At 40.8% G+C, this 23,239-nt stretch overlaps 1 protein-coding gene across 1 annotated transcript in view; it reads left to right on the top strand.

The window, feature by feature from the left end:
• Nucleotides 1-22,709, top strand: part of LOC117960659 (gamma-aminobutyric acid receptor subunit pi) — a 62,591-nt gene extending 39,882 nt beyond the window's left edge. The window contains exons 3-10 of the mRNA XM_034898698.1: nt 3,237-3,349; nt 9,758-9,825; nt 11,910-12,127; nt 14,878-14,960; nt 18,486-18,623; nt 18,788-18,940; nt 20,871-21,061; nt 22,012-22,709. Coding sequence (XP_034754589.1) covers nt 3,237-3,349; nt 9,758-9,825; nt 11,910-12,127; nt 14,878-14,960; nt 18,486-18,623; nt 18,788-18,940; nt 20,871-21,061; nt 22,012-22,374 — 1,327 coding nt within the window. The 3' untranslated portion in view covers nt 22,375-22,709. The remainder of the gene's footprint in view (nt 1-3,236; nt 3,350-9,757; nt 9,826-11,909; nt 12,128-14,877; nt 14,961-18,485; nt 18,624-18,787; nt 18,941-20,870; nt 21,062-22,011) is intronic.
• The last annotated feature ends 530 nt before the right edge of the window (nt 22,710-23,239 follow it).

Genomic DNA, 23,239 nt, shown 5'->3' with positions numbered 1-23,239 from the left:
ATACAGGGATATGAAGGATATCCCTTGTCTGTTAAAGTTGTGGGTGGAAACCCAGCTGGTGTGTTTTACATGATAAAGTGTAAGGTGCTACTTATTCTCCGCTTCACTAGGAGTCCACATTCAAAAACCCTGCAATAATCTTCATGCCATTTATTATACTTTAAATATGGCAACTAATTAACTAAGACAAAGTCATTGTTGTATTTTAATTTATATGTACTGTATGTTTTTGCAGCTGTCTTGAAACCAAGCAATAGCCGGTGACTTATTATTATGGCAGAGGCCTTCTTCAGCTCAGTTGAGTGCATTCAACTTTTCATCTTTTTATTTTTTGATGGGCAGCCGGTGGGCCGGTATGTCAGGTCTGTCAGCATGCATTGTGGGAAATTGCGGACTCTGTTTATATCTGGGGAGAGAGAGACCCTACAGTACATAAATATGAGTGATGTGTGTGTGTGTGTATGAGAGAAAGTTTGTTTGTAGGTGCTGATGGTACATTGGATATGACTCATGCCTATGGTGTGGGAGATGCAGGTTTGATTCCCACTGTGATACATCGACCAATGCGTCCCTGAGCAAGACACTCAACCCATATTTTCTCCAGAAGTGTGCGATCTCTGACATATAAAGCAATTGTAAGTCACTTTGGATAAAAGCGTCATCTTAATTACACGTAATGTGAACTTCTCTCAGCATCATACTGCCTTGCACATAAATAACAAAAAAGGAATTGCCGATTCTGGGTGGATTATACCAATGTATCCTTTTCTGAGGATGTGTTTTTTTCATTGTCAGGGCTCAGTGGATAGCGACTGTTTGGCAGGTTGGAGAGCTGAGGTCTCATCCCCGTCTGCAGGTGAAGATTTATATAGTCAAAAGTCAGAGAGTCTGGGGATTTACAGATAGCACACATTCTGGTCAAAGAAGCTGCGTGGTTGAGGACCACAATGGACATAAGTCCTGGACCTTATTGTGTTTTTTATCCGCAACTGTAGGCATTCTTAATACAATTAAATCAAATCAAATTCATTGTCAGACCGAAAAACACTGGCAGATTTCAAAGAAGATTAGCCGTGTGGCTAATAGTTAGTGCTAGAAAATCAATTCCATGATATACGGCAAATTTAGTTGTATATATTTTCTTAAATTTCTTTTATTCCCATGTTTTATTTTTTCCAGCTGCTATCCTTATATGTGCCACTGCAGAGGCTTGTTTTTTTTAACAAACCCACTCATACATTTACACAGATGCAAAAAACATTTGGGAATGCAGCGAGGGTCACACAGGGCGACCCAGATTGATAATGCAGTGTGCCAGAGGCAGAGTGCTGCCAGTACCGTTACTAACGGGGCTTTCCCATCCAAGTCTGTTGCCTGCTGAAACAACAAGCTGGGAGCTATGTTAGTGAGAATTTACACGGCATAGCAACAGGGTGCTACGGGGCGAGATAAGAGTCTAAGCTGATTTGACATAGTCAGGTGAAACAAGTTCTGAGTTTGGAGTGGGAAGATTGTTTTTCGGTGCTTTTTCGAAGTCTGTCTAGAAGAGCTTTGGCTCACCATGTCCTTAAGTGGGGAAGAAATAGAAAAGGACTGGTGTGTCACGGTTTCAGGTGTGGCAGGTTAGAACCCAAACCCAGGAGAAGAGACAGCAAGAAGAGTTTTAATTATCTACAACGATGTTTCAAAATGTATTTAAAGTAATACAAATAAAAGTAGTCAATCGAGAAAAATCCTCACATTTTAGAAAATGGAAACAATCAAAAAAGATCTGTCCATCAACTAATTGTGTGGGTTGGCAGATAGCTCAGTTGGTAGAGCAGGCGCTCATATACAGTATAGAGGTCCAGGGTTTGACTCCGACCTGCGGCCCTTTGCTCCCCCTCTCTCTAACTTTTCATATCTTCAGCTGTCCTGTCAAAAATAAAGGCTGAAAATGCTATAAAAATGTATAATAAAACATAGTGTTTCTTGAACTACATGTGTTTTGTGTGCAACAAATTGGTTAGAAAAGCTGTTAGATTAATGTAGAGGAGTAAAAAGCACAATATTTCTCTCTGAAATGAGTAGAAAATGGCATGAAAAGAAAGACTTGAGTAAAGTACAAGTACCTTACATTTGTAAATAAGTACAGTTCTTAAGTAAATGTACTTGTACCACCACTGCTAATTAACATACTGTACAAACAAAATCAACACCAAGAAGAAGCCGTGTACAACAGGGGCAGATTCATAGGAAAGCTACTGGATTACAACTAAAGGAGATTGCTTTATGGCACAAAATAGCATGAGGAACCTACATAAAACGTGTTTACACAATATAATGTATCAAATTTAAGATACACTGATGCTTTGAAACATGTAGCATCTTCACCCGATGACGAGTGACTGAAGGTGTGGGAGTTTGATGATGTTGTGTGATAAAAACCCAATCTCCCTTCATTCTTGCTCTCCTTGTCACTCATTTGACCAAAGCAGCGTAGAACTGACAGAGGGGACTCTGAAATTCTGCCAGCATACGTAGATGAACGTTTTCTGCCTTTTCACATGCTCTGTCTTGCCCAAGCCCCTCTTCCATCATGGCACATGCCCCTGGGCTTTCTCTACAGAGCAGGCGTTCTGTATTTAGAGCCTGAATTATACATAAACACACACACACACACACACACACACCACTGGGGAAGACGCAATGAGTGTTCTCTTCCCCGGCCGCAATTGCCAGCAAAATAATCATCTTCCCACACATCGATGGGCCTTTAAGGATAGCATTCAGAAAAAGGCGGGGGGGGGGGGGGGGGGGGGGGGGGGGGGGGTGCGGTGGAAGCTCATGAAAGCAAATGGTAATTTGAAAGACTGAAGTGAAATGGAAAAATAGAAAGATGGGTGGTTTCAAATATTCTGCACCTAAATCAATGTAAGGCATCTAATTAAAGAAGAGTTTTATTGTACTCTTATGTCAACACCGTCTTTTTATATGAGAATGGGTGGCTTATGTCTCTTCCTTTAGTTTTTCAGTTGCCATTTTAATCTCCCGTCTTTTCTCCCACTCCCGACATGGTTTGTAAGATTTGCTGTGGAACTCAATCAACACCCTGCAGATGTTGTGAACAGCGATAGGCTCGTGAAGAGGAATTCGCCTGGTAAATGCAAAATGTGAGGAGCGATGAACTCTAATACTGGTTTCTGTGTTTCTTTCTTTCCTCTCCTTCTTCTCTCTTTCTTGCTCTTTGTTCTCAGGTTGTTAGAGAGCTCGATGCTCAACGCAGAAGTGAAGGAAGGAGAGATTCTACCTCCTACCATTCAGAGGCTGATGAAAGGATACAACAAGTACCTAAGGCCTTTCTTTGACAGTAAGGAAACTGCCGACACATGGCAATGATAAAACACTCGGGGGAAACAGGTTTGACAGAGAACGAGAGGGTTTCATATTGCAATTTTGTGCTTGCGTGTTCCTTCGGAGCAATAAACGCTGACATATTTGACTATAATGCATTTGCATATTATGATATAAGATGAAGTCAAGTTTATCTTTGAAATTGTCCCCCAATTACGTTGGTTGTAATGAAACAATAATAAGGAAATACATGCAGAACACTGATACGGGGCCTGTCAGAGTGCATGATGTACTTAAATACTAATATCTTCATAAATCTGAAAATGTAATGTTGTTAGTAGCTTAGCTAAGATAAGAGCTGCTAATACGCAATGTGATTTAGATTTCAATTTTCAGCTGGCGGCCATGTAGGAGCAGTCTTTCCCATTGTACGCTTTCAGAAGAACAATGGTGTGTCATGCCCTGCAAATCCCTCGCCTGGTTGTTGTTCTCCGCTTCAGGAATCCTTCACACACCCACACACATGTATCTGCACACAATGGAAGAATTTCCATTGATTGTATTCATTCCCTAAACCTCAAGGAATAAAATGAGCCTCAAAATGCATCACTAGATATGTGATACCTGTGATGTCCTAAGACCCAAAGGCGTACATAAATCCATCGGTGGGCATATGACTTTGTAAGCATGTGCATTGAAAACATAATAGGCGGATATACGAGTGTAGGTTATAAGCACATCCTCTTTATGTTTCCTAAATATATTGTACATATGCAAAGACATGGTTGTATTCCATTTCTCGGGCAGCACAGACGGAACACAAAAAAATAAAATATAAAGCAACATCAACCGTTATTATATTTAGCAAGTCAGAGGAAATGCAGCTAACCTGGGCTGGGAAATTAAACACAATTTGTTAACATGATTTCAGACCACCAGAGTGATATATATATATATATATATATATATATATATATATATATATATATATATATAGGAGATTTGCCAGGATCTCTGTCTTAGCTTTATACCAAGCTCTATGTTATACAGTATGTCTTAATCATGGAAAAAATGAAGGATAAAAAGTTTTTTTTTTTTAATTTTTCAGATGAATAATTAGGCTTATGCTCTGCCATTTCTCCTCACTCAGGGCTGAGCACAACACACAGAATTAGTTCAGAGACATGTATTTTTGTTGACAGGCATGTACGTTTCGAGGACTATCTCACATTTGCACACATTACGTTTTCTGTCGGGCTTCACGCTGGCTTACACTGAAATTGTTTTTGGGTCTACACCTAACACGTTCAGGGTTAGGGGATTTTTCTTTTTAATTTAAAGGGCTACCGAAGGAGTTTTGGGGTCTTTAGTCAAAAAAGACTTGACCCTCCCTTTGCCCATAATACATTTTTCTTGTCATGGAGCTTCAGGGAAAGTAGGACTCAAGTGGTAGATGGCAGGCACACGAGTAAGCACAGGGATTTATTGTAATGAAATCCAACAAACAGCAGGCAAAATACAAAAAAATAGGAACAGGGTGGACACCACACAGACACTCCAGACATGAAACAATGATCTGACAACAGACAAGGGGAACACAGAGACCAAATACAAAAAGGTAACAAGACAACAAGAGACAGGTGACACAAGGGTTGGGAACAGGTGATAGGCATCAGACAATCACAAGGGCGGGAAAACTAAAGGCAGGAAGTAAACATAAAACAGGAAACAGAACAAACACAGCTTACATTTCTATGACCCTCCAAAATGATTGGGAAAAGAGGCATGACTCTCCCCAAGGATTGATTGATGCCTCCTGTTCTGGTTTGCCCTTGGCTAAGCCGGACTGGGTTTTACAACCATGACATATACAGTATGTCTAACCATTGCGTTCTCATCTTAAACATCAAACTCCACTGTTATGGCGGTCATTTCAGTAGATTTACTCACTAACATTGTTTTGGAAACACAATAACATGGAAACTAAATGCACACTTGCTGCATTACTTCAAATAATATGTTACTCCTCTATTTAACTAGTATTCACATGAAAGACAACAACAACATTGACACCATTCAACAAAGCACACTGGGTTATAACAAGTTCAACACGTGAACTAGTTGCTATGGACTTGTCACTATGGCTTCCTCTGTCATTGTTTATGTTAGCATAAAGCTGCCGAAGCTGAACATTATCCAATTTCCATAACCCTAACCCATAACCCTAACAATTAACCCTTAACCCTAACCCATAACCCTAAACATAACCCTAACCATAACCCTAAACCTAACCCCTAACCCTAATCGGGTTATCCCTTTCTCAGATGAGCATCAATTTGGGAGTGTGCACGCTACCACTCCTTCCTTCTCATATGCCTTGAAAAGGCTGTTGTTTGTACAATTTCACAAAAAGGATATTTGAGTTGGGTATGGCTGCAGCACGGGGACCCCCCGTCTCATGCCCTCCCAGCTGTTGCAGTCTGCAAGCTTCGACTTTTCAAATTAAAGCTTGCGTCTGGTCCCCGATGCTTTTGTATGTTGGTGTTTTAGTGTTTTTGAACTAAACAGTACGGCAATCATGCTAATGAATACTATTACTAGCAAAGCAGATGTGTTTATGTGGTGTGTTTATATGTGCAAGTGGGATTTATTCAGTTTGGGAAATCCCACGGCCTCTATAAAGCTACAGCTCAAATTGTCTGGCTGATTAAACAGGGAGGGACCCATCTGCTAGCGATGGGAGGCCGAGACTAAGAGATCTACATGGAGCTAAATGGAAAAATATGCACCAAACAACCCACTTTGAATGTTGCTTTTTTCATGAATACAAAAGTTGGGTGATCCTCCCCAATAGACTAAAAAAAGTTGGGTGACCCTCCCCTCTAGACTAAAAAAAGTGGATGGATTCCATAAATACGGATTGGTCCTTTAAGCCCTTACAAATTGACCTGGCAACACCAGGTGGAGGAAGAGATGCTGTGCTGCCAGGGGAGCCCCTGACCGAGATTTAGTAGAGATTAAGTCACTAAAAGGGTCTAAAAAATCCTTAAGTTTACCGAGAAATCCATGAGTTGGCAACACTGCGGTATATGTGTGTATGTCAGAGGTCTAGGCCAACAAAACCCCTGAATATCCATATCCATTATAAATCCATTATATATGTAATATCCATTACAGAGGCTTGTCTAGGGCAAAGGTGAGTCAGTGGGCAGACCCAAACCCCCCCACGCCCGAGCGCTGTCATCATGCACTCTCCTCACTCTCTGTTTTCATGGCATTTTGAGCCACACACAGTGCAAGTTGAAATATTTTGTTGCAGAGTTTCCCTGCTTGTCAATGTCATCCTCTGGCCAGATAGCCCCAGGCACAGCCCGCAGGTTTGCTCAGTGCAGTCTAACCACACAGTTCTAAAGCCGATTGCCCCCTTACTCATAAATGTAATCATTATTTCACATTTTGGGTAATACACTAATTCACTTTCTTGCTGAGAATTAGATGAGGAGATTAATACTACTTTTACGGTTGTAGGCTGATTGTAAAGCTACAGCCAGCAGGCCTTTAGGGCAGCTTAGCACACACTGGAAGCAGGGGGAAGTGGATAGTTCAATGCTGTCTTGTGTTGTTTTTTTAACACATATTAATGTTGGATGGATTTTGTTACCTTTCGACAGAGCCAGGCTACTTGTTTTGCTTTCAGTCTCTATGCTAAGCTAAGCAACCTGGCTGATAGCTATATCTTTGAATATACGGTTCAAACCTGAGAGTGCAATCTTCTCATCTAAGTCCCTGCTAGGAATCAAACAGATTTTACAAAATGTTGAACTATAACTTTAAAGCCAAATATAACTTTAAGTAAAAAAAAAAATGGTTTCATGTTGTGTGAAGACATGAATATGAAGAAATACACAAACTGTGTGTTTTAATTCAGATACTTTCTTGAATGCACTTACATGTAGTTCCCTGTGCAAGTGCGTACATTTTGTCAAGGGTAGTGTTATCTCTTGTCTTCTCTTCTTCTTCATGTTTTTCTTCTTTAGTTTAATAGTAAATTGCAGCCAGGCAGAGCATTACCCCCACATATCGTCGTCCGCCCGTCTAGTTTTCTCACTGACGACAGTATAGTGATACCCATTGGAAAAAATATGTACATTACATTTGTATCGTTCTTGTCTCGCTGTTAAAAAATACGTTGGTAGTGCCGTAGCTTCTGCTCCATGGCATAGCTGCGTAACGGCAAATGCTGGCTGACTGACTCGCTTGTGTTGTTTGTTCGTGATTGGCTTACCATGAAATTTTACTCAACCTCAGCCAATCGCATTTATGCACTTGTCCCGTGCACGGCCCACTTACCAAGGAAGAAAAAAAAGGTCTTTGGCTCTCGGCTCAGAGATCTAGTTGGTCTGGTGAAAAAAAAAACTGCTTCAATTATAGTAACGCGCCGCATTTTTGGACAGTAACCGCAACGGCGTTATTAAGATGGGAAGGGTATTCAATTAGATTACTCGTTTCTGAAAAACAGTAATGCCGTTATTTTATAACCTGGTTATTCCCATCACGTAGTGCACTGCATGTGGCCACACTTCGTCAGTGTGAACGCACTATGTACTCAAAAGAGCAAGTGATTTGAGACACAATGAGACACCTGCTTACAGTAGCACATGCTGCAACTACACACACCCTTACACCTCTACACACACACACAAAGACACATATCTACAGTATGACAAGCAGGCTCATTAGTCTCTCTTACATAAATGAGAAATTAGTAAGTGAGATAGAAGGAGAATGGCAACATGAAACATAGCAGAGCAGCAAAATTCTCCCTCTTTGACGGTGAATCAGGGAGGACTAATTTCCTCAAGGGGGTTCACACTCGGAAGACTGCAGCTGTTGATGTGCCAGCAATGTGGGGTCTTTAGCGCATTTAAACATGCTGTCCTTTAAAAAACTTTCATTATACAACACTATGCTTTATTATTCAACCATATATCCCTATGTTAGCCCCAACCGGTCGTCAGACACCGCCTACCAAGAGCCTGGGTCTGACCGAGGTTTCTGCCTAAAAGGAAGTTTTTCCTCGCCACTGTCGCACTGTTGCTTGCTCTGGAGGAGACTACTAGAACTGTTGGGTTCTTGTAAATTCTGGAGTGTGGTCTATCTGTATAGTGTCTTGAGATAACTCTTGTTATGAATTGATACTATAAATAAAATTGAATTGAATGTTGGAGCTGCTCCACACACAACACTACACCGGATAAGCGGATGAAGATGGATGGATATCCCTATGCCTTCTCAATATACACGTTATAAAACCCAGTCACATGTACATCAATCTGTATGAATGCATGAACACTCATTGTCACACATTTAAGGTCCCATATTTCAGGATATACCATATTGTATTTTGGGCTTATATTACGTTATGTTTAATTGTTTTTCATTGCTTTTCTACTGTCCGTCTGAATGATCTGTATTTCTCTCGGTCTGTGTTACTCTCCAATGTGAAACGAGTGCAGATTTGAGTCGCGCATACTCAGATGTTTTACAACTGTCATACTGAAATTTGTGAAATCCATGAAATAATCTTTTCTCATTACAAACAGTAACAGAAGATGGGAATCATTTCAAAAACATTTTAGCTATCTATGGTTGTTTAATTGCTAACGTTCTCTTTGATTGCTAGCTCAAAACGCCATTCAACTGACAGCCTGTGTTGTGTTTGATACTAACTTGTAGCCAGCAGTGAACCAACTAACCTAACCAGTGGTTAGGTTAGTCCATTTTTACTAATTTCTTGATTGCTAGCTTGTAGCTAAGCTAGCAGTCATTTAAAAAAACGTTTTAGCTATCTATGATTGATTGGTTGCTTACGTTAGCTAAAAACCTCATTCAACCGACAGCCTTTGTTGTGTTTGATGCTAACTTGTAGCCAGCAGTGAACCAACTTGGTTAAGTAGATCCATTTTTAGTCGTCGCAAAGTGACACATGTGCGACTCAAATCTGCACTCAACTTACATTGGGGAGTGACACCCTAAAAGGCTCTGTTTTAGCATCTGTCACTTTAAACCCCCAGTCTGGTCGGATTGGGTCTTTCACATCTGTGCTCTAGGTATCTCATTGCAGCCAGGTAATGACTGCAAAGGCATTGTGTAGTATCACAATCGTACAGGGGTTCTTACGGCTTGTAAAGGATCAGTTTGTAAATATGTGCATTCCTCTGTTTCTCAAGCCATTTGCTACTTTTATATATAAATAATGTGGCACCTAGACCTGCTTTATAATCACACAAAACATCACAAACTTTTACAATGGAAACTTTAAAGCATAGGTATATTTATTTATAAGGTATTTATTATGCAGTGTGTGAAGATACAATAGATGACACATCCAGCAGTTTATTGTTGGTTTCTTCTTTGTTTCTAGATGGTCCTGTAACAGTGGGTATGAGCCTGGATATCGCCAGCATTGACACCATCTCAGAGATCAACATGGTAAGACAATATTTTACAGTGTATTGAATTTAATATACAAAGCTGGCAGTGGCTAGGGGCATCCAAATGTGCGTCTTGCCCAACCAAAAGTTAAAAAAATGTTCAGCCAAAGGAAAAAATAGCACAGATAATACCATTACTGTTTCTAACTTCTGATTGGGTGGGCAGCCTACAGCCTGCCTACACATTCTCCCACTCTGCCGCCCCCCTTCTATTCGTGTTAACTCACACACTCCACTCCACTGCGGGCAAGCTGTAGCAGATGTGTTGCGCCGCTACCGTGCTCCATGTATTTCGGCTGTAGTTTCGGTTTTCACCCTCTGATGGAGATCAGCGTACAGCTGCTTACTCCAGATCCCCTATGTAATGTGTCCCCCAACCAATGTTTAAAAGAAACATTGGTCCGTGGATTGCATGCTGTCATTTTCCCAGATTGTCCCAAAAAACACTGAAATTGCCATCTGGCCAGGGATTTGAACTGCTTCTCTAACCTCTGGGCAACCTACCTCCCACATTGCCCACCTGTTACTTCTACCAGCTCACCCTAATATGGTAATCTCAAGCATACAGTTGCTTAAGGGTTGTTTTTTTTTTGCTTTTTAATTCCAGGCACAAAATTTGTTTAATTAATTTTCATCTCAGTTTACAATATGGATGTCATACACCAGAGATGTGTTACACTTTTTCAAAATGACCATGGCAGTTCAAAATGAAAATGTAAGTGCCCTGGTAGCTCACCTGGTTCAATTTCAACCTGCGATCCTATAGCTCGTTTAAAAAAATAATCTTAGAAGAGAAAAATACAATTCTAAATTAATGTAAATAGTTGCGGTTAATATCAGCATAAATGCATTTGAATTCTGCTGAAAATGAAAGCTCATTACACAGAATTAATCTAACTAATCTGGGAAATTTGGGAAGTTTTTGGTGTAATTAACCTATAAGTACCTATGTATAGGAATTGCAAAAGTATCCAATCTAAGAATTAACACAGGCCAAAATGTCCATGTCCAAAAACAAAATTTAACCCAAAGTAACTTTCCATTGTGAAATAATGTTGCTGGGTCACAATACCTACGTGTAAATAAAGCAAATTATTCATGTGAATTTTTTTTACAGAAGCTGCATTATGAAATACATCTGAAAGGATTAGTCACTTAATTGATTCATTGATAGAAATAGGATCAGAAACAAGAAATAATCAGCTGCAATTTAGATCAACGATAAATAATGTATGTCACTTCCTCTCAAATGTAAATAATTACCAGCTTTCTTAGTTTTTTTTGTAATAGTAAACTGAATATCTTTGGGTTTACTGTAGGACTGCTGGATATAGAAAACAATTTGAAGATGCCAGCTTAGACTCTGAGGGAATATGATTTTATAGATCTTATATCTTACAAATCACTTCCTGTAGAAAACAATTGGTAGATTAATCAACAAGAATTTCTTTTTTTTTTGCAGCCGTAAAATACTGCATTGTTTTAGAGCCTCATCCCCAAATTCAGCAGAGTGGGATTCAACAAAACCTGAAATGCACATTTCCCTTGGGTCTCAATAGGAGCACACAAGAGTTGATTAGAACAAAGTATGGTAGTGCAGTTTGCACCTTAGTAACAGGACTATTGACATGGTGATTGACTTCATGGGTAGACCTTACTTAATAGTGGCCAGGATTTCATTTCCCTGGGACTTATTAGTTCTTGTGGGGCTGAACTTGTTTGGCCATTGCACTCACAGCTTGTTGCTACACAACAGAATGATCGATTCAGCAGGTACAAATGATGTTACATAACGACATTTAGAATGGATGTCCTGCTCAAAATGTGTTAAGTGTTCTAACAACCAGAACAGACTTCCTGACGTGAAACAAGGCTGGGAATTATTGTTTTTATCAGGCACAGAAGGGCTTAGAGACCTGAAGCCATTAATACCCAACAATGCAACAAAAAAAAAACCTAAAGCTGGATAATGAAATACAAATAAAGTGTGGATGCTTAGGTTGCAAAAATAAAAATTATGGGTCAGCATATTGTTGCTATGCTTGTTAGCTCCGTTGTGACCTTTGAGCCCCAATCCTGCAGGACTACACCGCCACTATTTTCCTCCGCCAGCGCTGGACGGACGAGCGCTTGGTGTTTGAGGGCAACAAGAGCCTGAGCCTCGACGGGCGGCTAGTGGAGCTGCTCTGGGTCCCTGACACCTTTATCGTTGACTCCAAGAAGTCCTTCCTCCATGACATCACCGTGGAGAACCGGCTGATTCGCATCTTCCCCAACGGGACCGTCCTTTACGCGCTGAGGTTGGATAACAGACAAGCTTGTTGGGTGTTGTGTTTGTGTTCCTCTGCTCCAACAGACAATGAAAAGCAAAGGCCAGGAAAGAAATTGGCTGAGGTAGGAAGCGTGGGTTGAATTTGAGATAATGTGATTGCAAAGCAGGGAGTCGTATCAATTCTATTACTTGGATATTGGATTGTATGAATCCAGGAGCATGCCATCCGTCAACACAAAGAGTGGTGGGCTATTAAAGCAACAGCAAGTCCTGTTAGCATCTTTCCGGCAATGATTGCTCGGTGTGGGAGGGCATAACATCTGACAAGCTTTTGGCATGCGTCTGAAACATGCATTGCTTTGACTTCCTGATTAGACATTGGGCCAAGCAGACAGGTTATAGCTAGAAAGGTTATAGATGATCAAGCAAGTGAATTTGTTCAGCTCTGTTAAGCCTGTGATAATGGGATTTACACATCCTACTGCTTTTATGTCATGCATTAACCTCAGCCTGTCTATGGGTTGTATAAGAGCTGTCCAATTGTACTGATTTGACTTCCCTCACTAAATGCTTACATGCCTGCATCTCAGTGTCTCATGGGTTCTGGTTATATAATGAGAAAGCCCAAGGGAGACTTTCTCACTGTTCTTATGGCAACGTTGTAACTAGCATCGGCAAAAGCCTGTACGTGGGTGTCATGTTATAGCATACTGGGTTGTGTATCCAGACTGAGATCAGTCTGGCCTCACAGTTAATCATGTCTCCAAACTCTGTAAACACCAAGAGGGCACTGCAATGCTCTATGGTGTATGAACATTTTGTCTGAGACTTTTGATTTATGCTTTTATTTTTAACAAGTATTTGGCATTGTTGTATACAGCGTGACTCCATTTGGGGGATTTATGTTGTTCTAATTGTCTGTGTGTTGCCTAGACTTCACGAACCTTCACGAAAAAAACGGCACATTTTCAGTTTTGGGGCTTCACCCTGACCCTGAGAGGAAATGCGGAGGAGTGTTGTGATCGAAAGAGAGCAGCACTAGTGAGTGTTAAATGAGGCAAACAAGATAGCCAAGCAGAGGGATGGCCACCTCAGGGAATTGGGGCTGTGAAAAGGGACAGAGTGAGGTGAGAAATGTGAGGTGTTAAGGACAACTGGAAATGTTGTTCCAGAGGGAATACGTAAGAAAGCACAGAGTTAAAGGTTGAGAAGTTAATAGGGGAAAATTCAATACAAATTACTGTATTCTACTGGTTTTACTGGATTATGTAGAAATTGAATCAATTTTCATTTTATACAAAACCTCACCGTCCCCTTTACTAATTATGGTTATGTATAACATTTCTAAGAAATGGTATTATTCTTAGTTAGAAAGTAGGACTTTGATGCTCTGTCACTTTTAGCAAACTGATTTGGAAGTGGTGACAGGAGTGATGTTGTGAACAGGGGTTGATACATTGACAGCATATGATATATAGATACGTTCATTTTTTGTTTGTTATTTGATGCTATGAAATCGGGTTTAAAAGCATGATTGACAGCTGTGATTGGTTGGGCGGGTGGATGGTCGGGTTGTCATACCACGGAACCACCCCCTGATAACTACTGGACATAGACAGTAAAAGAAATGGGCCAACAGATCCTGTTGCTCTGGATGGAGACCAGTGAAGGATATTAGAAGCACTTTTCTGGTGATGGCTGAGCGTTACTGCGCAGCCTTAGATGTGATGTGAGCAAACTGTCTGAAAGTTTTAAGTCTTCTGGTAGCTGTGCCAAGAGAAATCTCAATAATTTCCAATCAGCAGAGTTGGAGAGCGTAGGTATCTGTTAGGGGATAACATAGGCACAGGCTAATTATTGCTAACTAACATGCTAGTTAACGTTAGTAATAACACCTAAAAGGCTAATGTCATCCAAACTGTCTGCAAGCTTACCCTGTACTATACGGTAATTCCTATGCTTCAATGGTTATGACACAATCAGTCTAACTTTACAAAAATGTCTGCTACAGAGCCATAACGGGAGGTATAAGGTAATGGAGCCTTTTATACATTGTTGTGTTTCTTTAGATAGAGAATAACTGACAAAAAGAGTCTTTAAATTCTTCAGATGTAAAGTTATTTACTGTCAAAGTGGCGGCAAAATGAAAAGCGGTCAATGGAATGCTAATGGAAGGTGATGGCTTATTAGCATCAAAATGGCGTCATGGGAGCTACGCTTAGAGAGGAGAGGCTTACCCCCTTGCTAATGCACAGACTCTTGCTCCAAAATTACAAGATGGCAGCACCCACATCCAGGGATATTTTGGATTCACTTTTGTATAGTGGGAGGAAGTGGGGACGTGTACTTTCCCTTAAGCACAGAATCAGTCAATAAAAGCCTCCATAGATTTTATGTCATGGCTGCATCACATCAATCATCAGAACATAATGCATACCTTGTCATGATTAGGACTGCCAACCATTACTTGTATGGAACCACTCAATATTTTTATGCTAGCAAAAGGAAACCTTGTGCACTGACATTCCCCAATAGTTTTGTCGACAATATAAATACATGCAATTTGGTCGTTACATTAATTTGCACAGCTTATATTTTGTATAGGCGCCAACATGGGACAAACAATGCAGATGGGCCATAATCCACATGGCTACTAAATATTAACTCTCATGCAGTCCGATGGCATCATTCATGTGAATACACACACACACACACACACACATAAACTTACTTTCATAGAATTTCCCTGGTAATAAAAACATCATTTTTGTTTTTTAGGATTACCACCACCGTGGCTTGCAACATGGATCTGACCAAGTATCCCATGGACAAGCAGACCTGCACGCTCCAACTGGAAAGCTGTAAGGACACTTCATACTTAATAAAGACTATCCAAACTGTGTAGCTCCAAGCTGTGGCTGCGACTTGGTGGGTGGGTGGGTGTGATGTCTAATGAGTTTGATCAAACCGAAGGATCAAACAGATCACTTTCTTTCATCTTCTAGTGTGTGTGTGCATGTGTGTGTGTGTGAGATAGAGACTGCATGCTTTTGTCACATAAGGTCATAGAGACCTGGGACCAATACTGCTGGTTCCATGGAAACCATGGACATCTGACTTGCTCCAGCACAGGGCTAGCCGGGGCTAGGTATAAGTTACCTGTGTGTCATAAACTACTGCCATGAGAACAAACATAAAGTTACTCTTATCTCTTAAAGGCATAGTTTAACAGTTTAGGAAACCCGTCCTAGTTATTTTCAGAAACTAGATGCAGGAGTCCATTAGCTTAGCTTAGCATTGAGATTTAAAGCAAGTGAACAGAGCTAGCCTAGCTTTCAACTAGTTTCAACTGTACTCCCAGTCTTTTCGCTAAGCTAAGCTCACGGTATCATGTCTCTAGTGCCACAGTTAAAGGTTCCCTGTGGCATGTTTGACCAATATTAGCACTATGAGTGGGTCTCCATTTCTGTTTATGTCACATACAAGGATGCGCATGCACACATGCAACATTTAGTGGCCGTAACAAGCAAGGACTCGTAGCGACATGCTAACAAAAGGCAGGAAACAAATACACTGCCATGGATGTAATCACTGCACAATGTTAACATAAAAAACTGGCTTTTGCAGATGTTTTATGGGGAAGAAAATACACCCAACACTTTTATCTTTAACACTTTAGACATCAAAAATTCGCACAATGTAATTTGGTGAGTAACCACATGTTACACTTGTATTTTAATGTTTATAACACAATTCCACAGGATAATCCTAATGCAGATTTCACCAATTCAAAGGTGAATTCCGGTCAATTTCAACATGTAGCACTGTTAGTGCTATCAGTAATGAGACAAAACAATCTCTGCTGCCTACACCGAGTTATCCTCCTGCTAGATTTTGCCCCAACAGGCTTTAAAAGAGAAGTTTTAAATGTGTTTTTAGCCTCTAGAGATATGGATTAACACAACTTTTTGCCTTTCTGTCACGTCTACTGCAGTCAAATTTACTGTGTTCACTTGGAAGGAATAACTGTACATGGTTAGACACTGGTACTGAAATTTTGAGCATGTTACATGGTAAAAACATGTTTACTACTTGCACTGTTTAAGCCTGTTGACTGCTAACTCTAGCATGAGGATAACTCAGTGCAGGCAGCACCAATTGTTTTCATTTGTCTCGCTAAAGACAGCACTCCACATTTAAAAAAACAGAGCTACATGTTGAATTTGACCCAAATTCTCCTTTAACTTTCAACCAAAAAAAAGCATATTTCCAATTTTAAAGATTAAATAACATGGCAAGATGGTTTTTTTTGTGCAAGGGAGGGAAGGATGAAAAAGCCCCCCCGCCCGCCTCACTCTCGCCCCCTTCCTCAGCCTCCCTCACTCATCTGCCATTTTTACTTTCCAGCTTGCTTTTGCTCCCTGGTATTAAATGACAGCCAGACAGCCAGCCGGGCTAAGCTAAGTCTGATCAGTCTGCCAGAAGCCCACCACGACCTCAGTCCCACATTAAACATTTAACAGCAGCTCCAGTCCAACGATAGCAGACAAAAAGACATCTGGAGGTGACTGAGACGATAATGAATCCTTCCTCCGCTACTTTAATAATTCCAGGCTAAATGTCGGCATCTTTCTCTCTCTCTGCTGTCTCTGTCTTTACCACCTTCTCTTATAATCTCTCTCATCCTGCTGCTACATCTCTGCTGTTTTATCTGTCTCTGTCTCCGTTCCTCCTCTCCTTCAATCTCTTCCTCCCTCTTGTTCTGCCTCTTCATGAAGATGTATATTCAAGGATTTATTTCTTTTAATGTCGTGCCAAAAGTGAATCCTCTGCGCAGGAGGAAGGTTTAAAGAGAGTGTCGATGTGGGAGGTTGCAAGGTTTTAAGATCAGGATTGCAGTAAAATATTGAGTGTGTTCTGACAGCAAAAAGTGTTGGAAGATAGTCTTTTTTGGGTTGTTTTAATTGAACTTTTGGTGGTGGCTGTGAAAAACTCTTTGATTGTAGATAAGGCTACTGGTTTGAAAGGGGGCAAAAAGCACAAGAAGGTTGAACGTACCCTCTTTGAACGTAACTCTTTCAATGTTATTGCACAGGATGTCAACGCTCATTTGTGTTTCTCATCTGTACTGTAATGTCAAGGCTTTAAGTCAGGAGAAATAATGAGAGAGAAAACAGTGAATATACAGGACCTTTGAGCATCAAAGTCAACACAGAGCCCTTCATTAGGAGACTTTGCTCCCAGCACCATGGCTCAGACTGGTCAATATTACATGACTCCATGTGTGTTTAAATGGGGATAGCAACATTAAATGAATGAGCATTTCATGTAGAACAGATCATAGAAGTGTATTCCAGTTTCAGCCAGCTGCGCTTCCTCTAACATGTCTTATTCTCTTGCTCCCTCTGCAGATAAACGAGAATAATACACCAAAGTGGTGGCTAATCACATTTTTTTCCTCAGCAAATTTGATCCTAAGAACCAAACTAGTTCTTTTTTAAACAATGTCATTAAAGTTACATTGTACAGTGCCATCAAAGCACTGCCACAGTTAGCCGTGGCATCTTGGACCATATTCATTTTGCATGCTTTTTAATTACAAGTTGAATTTGGGTTATCGGGGTTCTCTAGGGAGCAGTGCAACATGCATGATTAGTCTGTTATGGTACGAGGCAAGACTTGAGCTCTTCATCAGGACCTTTTGCTACCCCCCATTGAAGAAGTGAACACAAACACCACAAATGCATTTCCATCAGCAAATCTTGTTAGATCTATGTATCCCCCGATTATTTCCTCTAGAGGTAATAATACCTTATAGCGTTTTATAGTAAACGTGTTTGCAAACAGTTGCCCTTATATGCATCCAACAGACATGGTGCACCATTAGCATTAATCTGTAGTTGTATTGTTTTATGCCTGTAGCACTTTGAGGTTTGTCTTCAATGTAAAGTGCATTACAAATAAAATGTAATATTATTATTGACGGATGTAAGTCAATATTCACCCTCTTTTTAGCAGGCTTGGTCTACAGCTAGTTGCCAACTTTGCCTGTCAATGGTTAAGGGCTGAGTAGCTGGTGAACAGTAGGTTAATCAGAGCTTTTTTTCTAAAAGCAGCTGCCTGTTTACAGGATTAATGAGAGTGGAATGTCTGAACTAAAACAGTAAAGTTGCAGGCTATAACCCCATTAACTCCACTTTGCGTAGAGCTTAGTGAAACTAAATCAGCGTGTGATTATGGGGGTTCTTTAAATCAAGCAACACATTCTACATTAAACCTACTCATTAGATCCACTGTTAAAATAAAGTCATTGATTGGTGCAGCTTTAAGTTGTTTTCTGTAATTTTTCCAAAGAAAGTAATTTCCATCTCCTTTCTCTCGTACAGGGGGTTACAACGTCAACGATGTCATGTTCTACTGGACCAGAGGGAATGAGTCCGTCAGTGGTTTGGACACCCTACAGCTGGCTCAGTACACAGTAGAGGACCACTACACATCTGTCTCAGAGGCCGTTTATGAAACTGGTAAGGATGCCCTTCAATCCATCGATTAATGTTACTCCTAGGGCTATCCTTAACACATCAGCTGATAAAATTGGAGCCATTATGGGTGGGATTATAGAGTCACACCACATCCTTTCTGTTATTAACTGCTGTACATTAACGGACTTTTGTCCCTTATTTCAAAGGCAATTACCCAAAGCTAGTCTTCCACTTTGAGCTGAAGCGGAGCATTCTGTACTTCATCCTCGAGACTTACGTCCCCTCCAGCCTGCTGGTTGTCCTCTCATGGGTTTCCTTCTGGATTTCGCTGTCCTCTGTTCCAGCACGTATTTGTATAGGTATGGGCCAAAACATTCTTTTGTATACTTAAATGTGAAAATGTGCCTTCCTGGGAAAAAAAACGGTGCAGACGGTGCTGCGTACTGAGATTTACAATCCTCCTTATTCTCTCCTTCATCCATCATTAGTATGTTTACTACTACATAACATATATTATTCTCCTTAAGTGAGCACAGATGTTCGTTTGGATTTGATTCCAGAGGGCCGAGGGTTGAAGAGAGCATCTGTGACACTGGTGTGATCTAGTGGGGACATCCAAACATACATGTTGAATTGGATTACATTAACCACAGCTGCAGGGGGCTTAGAGAACACACAAAACTACAAGATATCCTACTTCATGGCACATCATCTTGGCTTATTTCTTGTGTTGTTGCTGCTCTTTTTCTTTATATAATTGTCTGTGCATACCTTTCATACCACAACTGACTGAAGTTAAATTAGAACATTTATCTCATATGTAAGGACATTGGACATGTTAGACACTCCAGATGAGGGCATATGATTTTCTGGTCATTTATCTGAATGTTGGAAAAAGATGACTTGAGTTGCAGTCGCCTACTGAGGGCCAAACTGGAGTCATGAATAGGGACTGCAAATGAAGTGTTGGGTCTCTCAGACTCAGACAGAAAAATAAATAAACTGTATGCACGGGGACGGATTGTAAACTGTGGGTACAGATTGTCAATTTACATCCATGTGGACAGATTGGTAAAATGTTCCAAGTTTTGCAAAACTGTACACATTGTACAGTTGATTTACTTTTCTCCCCCCTGAGCTTGAGGACAATGAACACAAGAGAGAGTTAAATACTGTTAAATGGAGGTTTAACATATGAGAAAACTGCTGTGATATCAAATATAGACTGCATTTTTAAAAATGTTTTTCTGTGCTAGCGTGTTGTACGTGTTGTATGTATTCCACACTTATACATGCACAGTGCCTTTGAGTCGTTCCCCACGACGGGTTGAATCCATTCTTTTACTCCTTTCTCTTTCTCCCAGTCTTTGTTATATTTCTTCCCGTATTTCGGCCACTTTATCCCGGGCATTTAGTCCTCCAAAAACTCTCCTACAGTCCAGTCACCATCAAGTGCGACTTGCACGTATTTTCATTTAAATGTCACTCACTGACATTGCCCTAACCAGAATAAAAACAGATTGCCCTATTCTGCATCTGATTGGCTAGTACTTGTTGCCATATGGGGTTTAGAGCCAATTAGAAGCTGGAAATGGGTGGGAAAAACTCAGTCTCCTGTGTGTATGGCGAAAGGTGAGGGACAGAGGGAACAAGCAAGACATACTCCTACATTTAAATAACAACTGCTTGAAAACTTATTATGGAGCAGGGAACAAGCCCAAATGAGCAACTACACTTTAGAAACAAGCCCAAAAAACGTGACCCGCGATTACCAATATACGCAAGCAACTTTACAGAAAAACAAGCCCAAAGTCGGGTATAATAAGCTTAGACTTCTTATTTGTATTTCTGTTAGCAGCTGTGTTTATTGGAGCACTCTGCTCTCTGTGTCATTCTTTTTAAACATTACACGTTACATACAGGATAAAACACATGTCAAAGGCTAAGGCATTATCTATAATTCATCTTATTGTGAACAAATCCCATCAAAAGACCAAAACCAAGCCATGAACCTATCCTTTTCAACAAGTATTGCCTGTGTGTTACCTGTTAATACAGTTTATTCATCTATGCCCATGACCTATTTTTACAAGACAAACTCATTAAAACATGGGCAGTGGGTTACATTTCTTTCTGTATCTTTTCATAAAGCTTAGTTAACCGTTCCAGCTTTGGCAGAAATTGTGTGTTTGTGTAGCAGTCCATCACTTATATAAAGACTGATTGAGATAATAAGTGAATAGGTATTTCATGATTAATCAGTATGTTACTGTGCGTTGTCTGTGCCAGGAGTGACCACCGTGCTGACCATGACCACTCTGATGATGGGGGCCCGGACGTCACTGCCCAACGCCAACTGCTTCATCAAGGCCATTGATGTGTACTTGGGAATCTGCTTCAGCTTCATCTTTGGAGCGCTCATTGAGTACGCCGTGGCCCACTTCTGCACCCTCACTCACATGGACTCCCACATGGTCATGGTGAGACCATCCTGGATGTAACTGTGTTATTGTTAATTGTTGTGGTCACAGTCATGGGGCGTGTCTAAAAAATGTGGAAACTTGAGTACACTATGTACTCACTTGTGTAGTGCCTACATGTATAAATTAGATTTGTACTTTCAATCGCTGCAGCTTTCTCACTATACAGTATACACAAATTTGAAAATACGTTGGTGGTCCGTAGCAAAGATTGTGACCACTGAAGGCGTAGTGTGCAGCATCCGGGTACTTGTAGTGCACTGCATTTCGCCATACTTCATCCGTGTGAATGCACTACTTACTCAAAATAGCAAGTGTAAGTACAGAAGTGCACGATTTGAGACACAGTAATTGTCTCCATTTTTGGTGCTCATCCTCATTTCATTTCAATTCTATTTTATTTATAGTATCAATTGATAACAAGAGTTATCTCGAGACACTTTACAGATAGAGTAGGTTCAGACCACACTATAATTTACAAGGACCCAACAGTTCTAGTAGTTCCCTCCAGAGCAAGCAACAGTGTGACAGGGGCGAGGAAAAAAACTCCTTCTAGGAAAAAATCTGGGACAGACCCAGGCTCTTGGTAGGCGAAGCCTGACGGCCATTTGGTGGTTGAAATGAAAAGTTGCAAAGTGAAAAATAATGGAACAGTGACTAAAAAAAAAAAATAGTAGTTTGTAGTAATTCATGGCATAGCAGGGCACTGCATGGCATTACAAGGCAAAGCAGAGCATAGCAGGATGTAACAGGGCATCGCAGGACGTGTAGCGGGACCACGGAGACAGCTGCAACCATTATCAACATCAACATCATCATCATCAACATTGTCATCATCACCATCACTTTGGGGTGAGTGGAACCAGTGCTACACACTCTCAGATTTTCACGTGTCCTGTTTTTGTTTCTATTCAAATCTCTTTCTTTCGCTGGCTCTCACTCTCCTGCAGTACTCCCACCACATGCACGACTTTGACGATGAAATGAACGGCATCATCACCACCATCTCCAATCACAACAGGGCCAAGAGACGCAAGGAGGCTGCTGCAACCCCGGCCCCGAGTCCTGCCTCCCTAGAACTCACTGTCAGCCCGTCAAGCCCCTCGGGCAGCGAGCCTAGGCCCGAGGCATCGCCCCCGAAGCACACACACTGGTGCCTCACCGCTCTGGCCACCGTCCGCAAAGTGCTCCGCTCCTTAACTTGCTGTCACATAGAGAACCCCCACCACATAGACAACTACTCCAGAGTCACCTTCCCCCTTTCTTTTGTGATGGTTAACCTGCTCTACTGGATATATTATCTGTACTTTTAGCATTCGCTCGAGTACAGCATGTGTCCCAGAGAGTGTGAGACGGAGAGTACATGTGGAAAAGTGTATTTTACTGTACGTATGTACAGTAAGTGTTATATAGGTGTGTTTTGAGATGAGTGTGTAAAATGTCTGCATTTGGATTCAAGGGCAAAGTAGCATACTCGCATAGGGTTGTTTTGCAGGAAAAGTAAGGCTTATGATTACAGCTTCAATTTTTGCTACTTTAAATTCAATGTAGGCTGGTCTTGTTAAAAATATACCCATCTGACACTGACTGGGTGAGATTTGGTCAATGCTGATACACGTTGAGACGAAAGGAACATTGCTTACAAAGGTATAAATGGCCGACCACTTCTTTTTGGCTATTCATCTGCAGGGAAGGGTGAAACACAGAAGATGGAGCTGTAATTTTAGGGTTTATGACAGAATATGCTAGCAGTGCTATGGGAGAGCAAATGCCTGTTCCACTTTGATTCTCTGTTGGGAAGGAATGATTATCGATACAACTTCAACTTCTATTTCTGCCTGCAGGTCCCTACAATATTTATAGAGAAAAATAAAAAAGCTTTTAATGGGAGAAGGGGGATAAAAAAAGAGACATGAGCAAGCTGGAAAAATAACCCAACAAGGAGAGTGTGGTACACATTTTAAGCCAGTCTCCGTTTCTGCTCGCTGTTGAAATCTCTCTTTTTTCTGCGTCCTTCTATGACTTATTTTTAATTCACTGAGCAGTGCCGTCTCTCTTTGCCTGCATTTCTTTTTTTCGCTGACACTATAAATGTAAAGGTCTTTGATCACTTCCGCTGTATACTAAAAATCTGGCCAGCAGTATGACGACACTTGTAATCTCACATTGTACAGAAGT

This window comes from Etheostoma cragini, chromosome 17 (genome assembly GCF_013103735.1).
Source record: "Etheostoma cragini isolate CJK2018 chromosome 17, CSU_Ecrag_1.0, whole genome shotgun sequence".
NCBI lineage: Eukaryota > Metazoa > Chordata > Actinopteri > Perciformes > Percidae > Etheostoma > Etheostoma cragini.
This window is presented reverse-complemented; position numbering and strand designations above follow the sequence as displayed.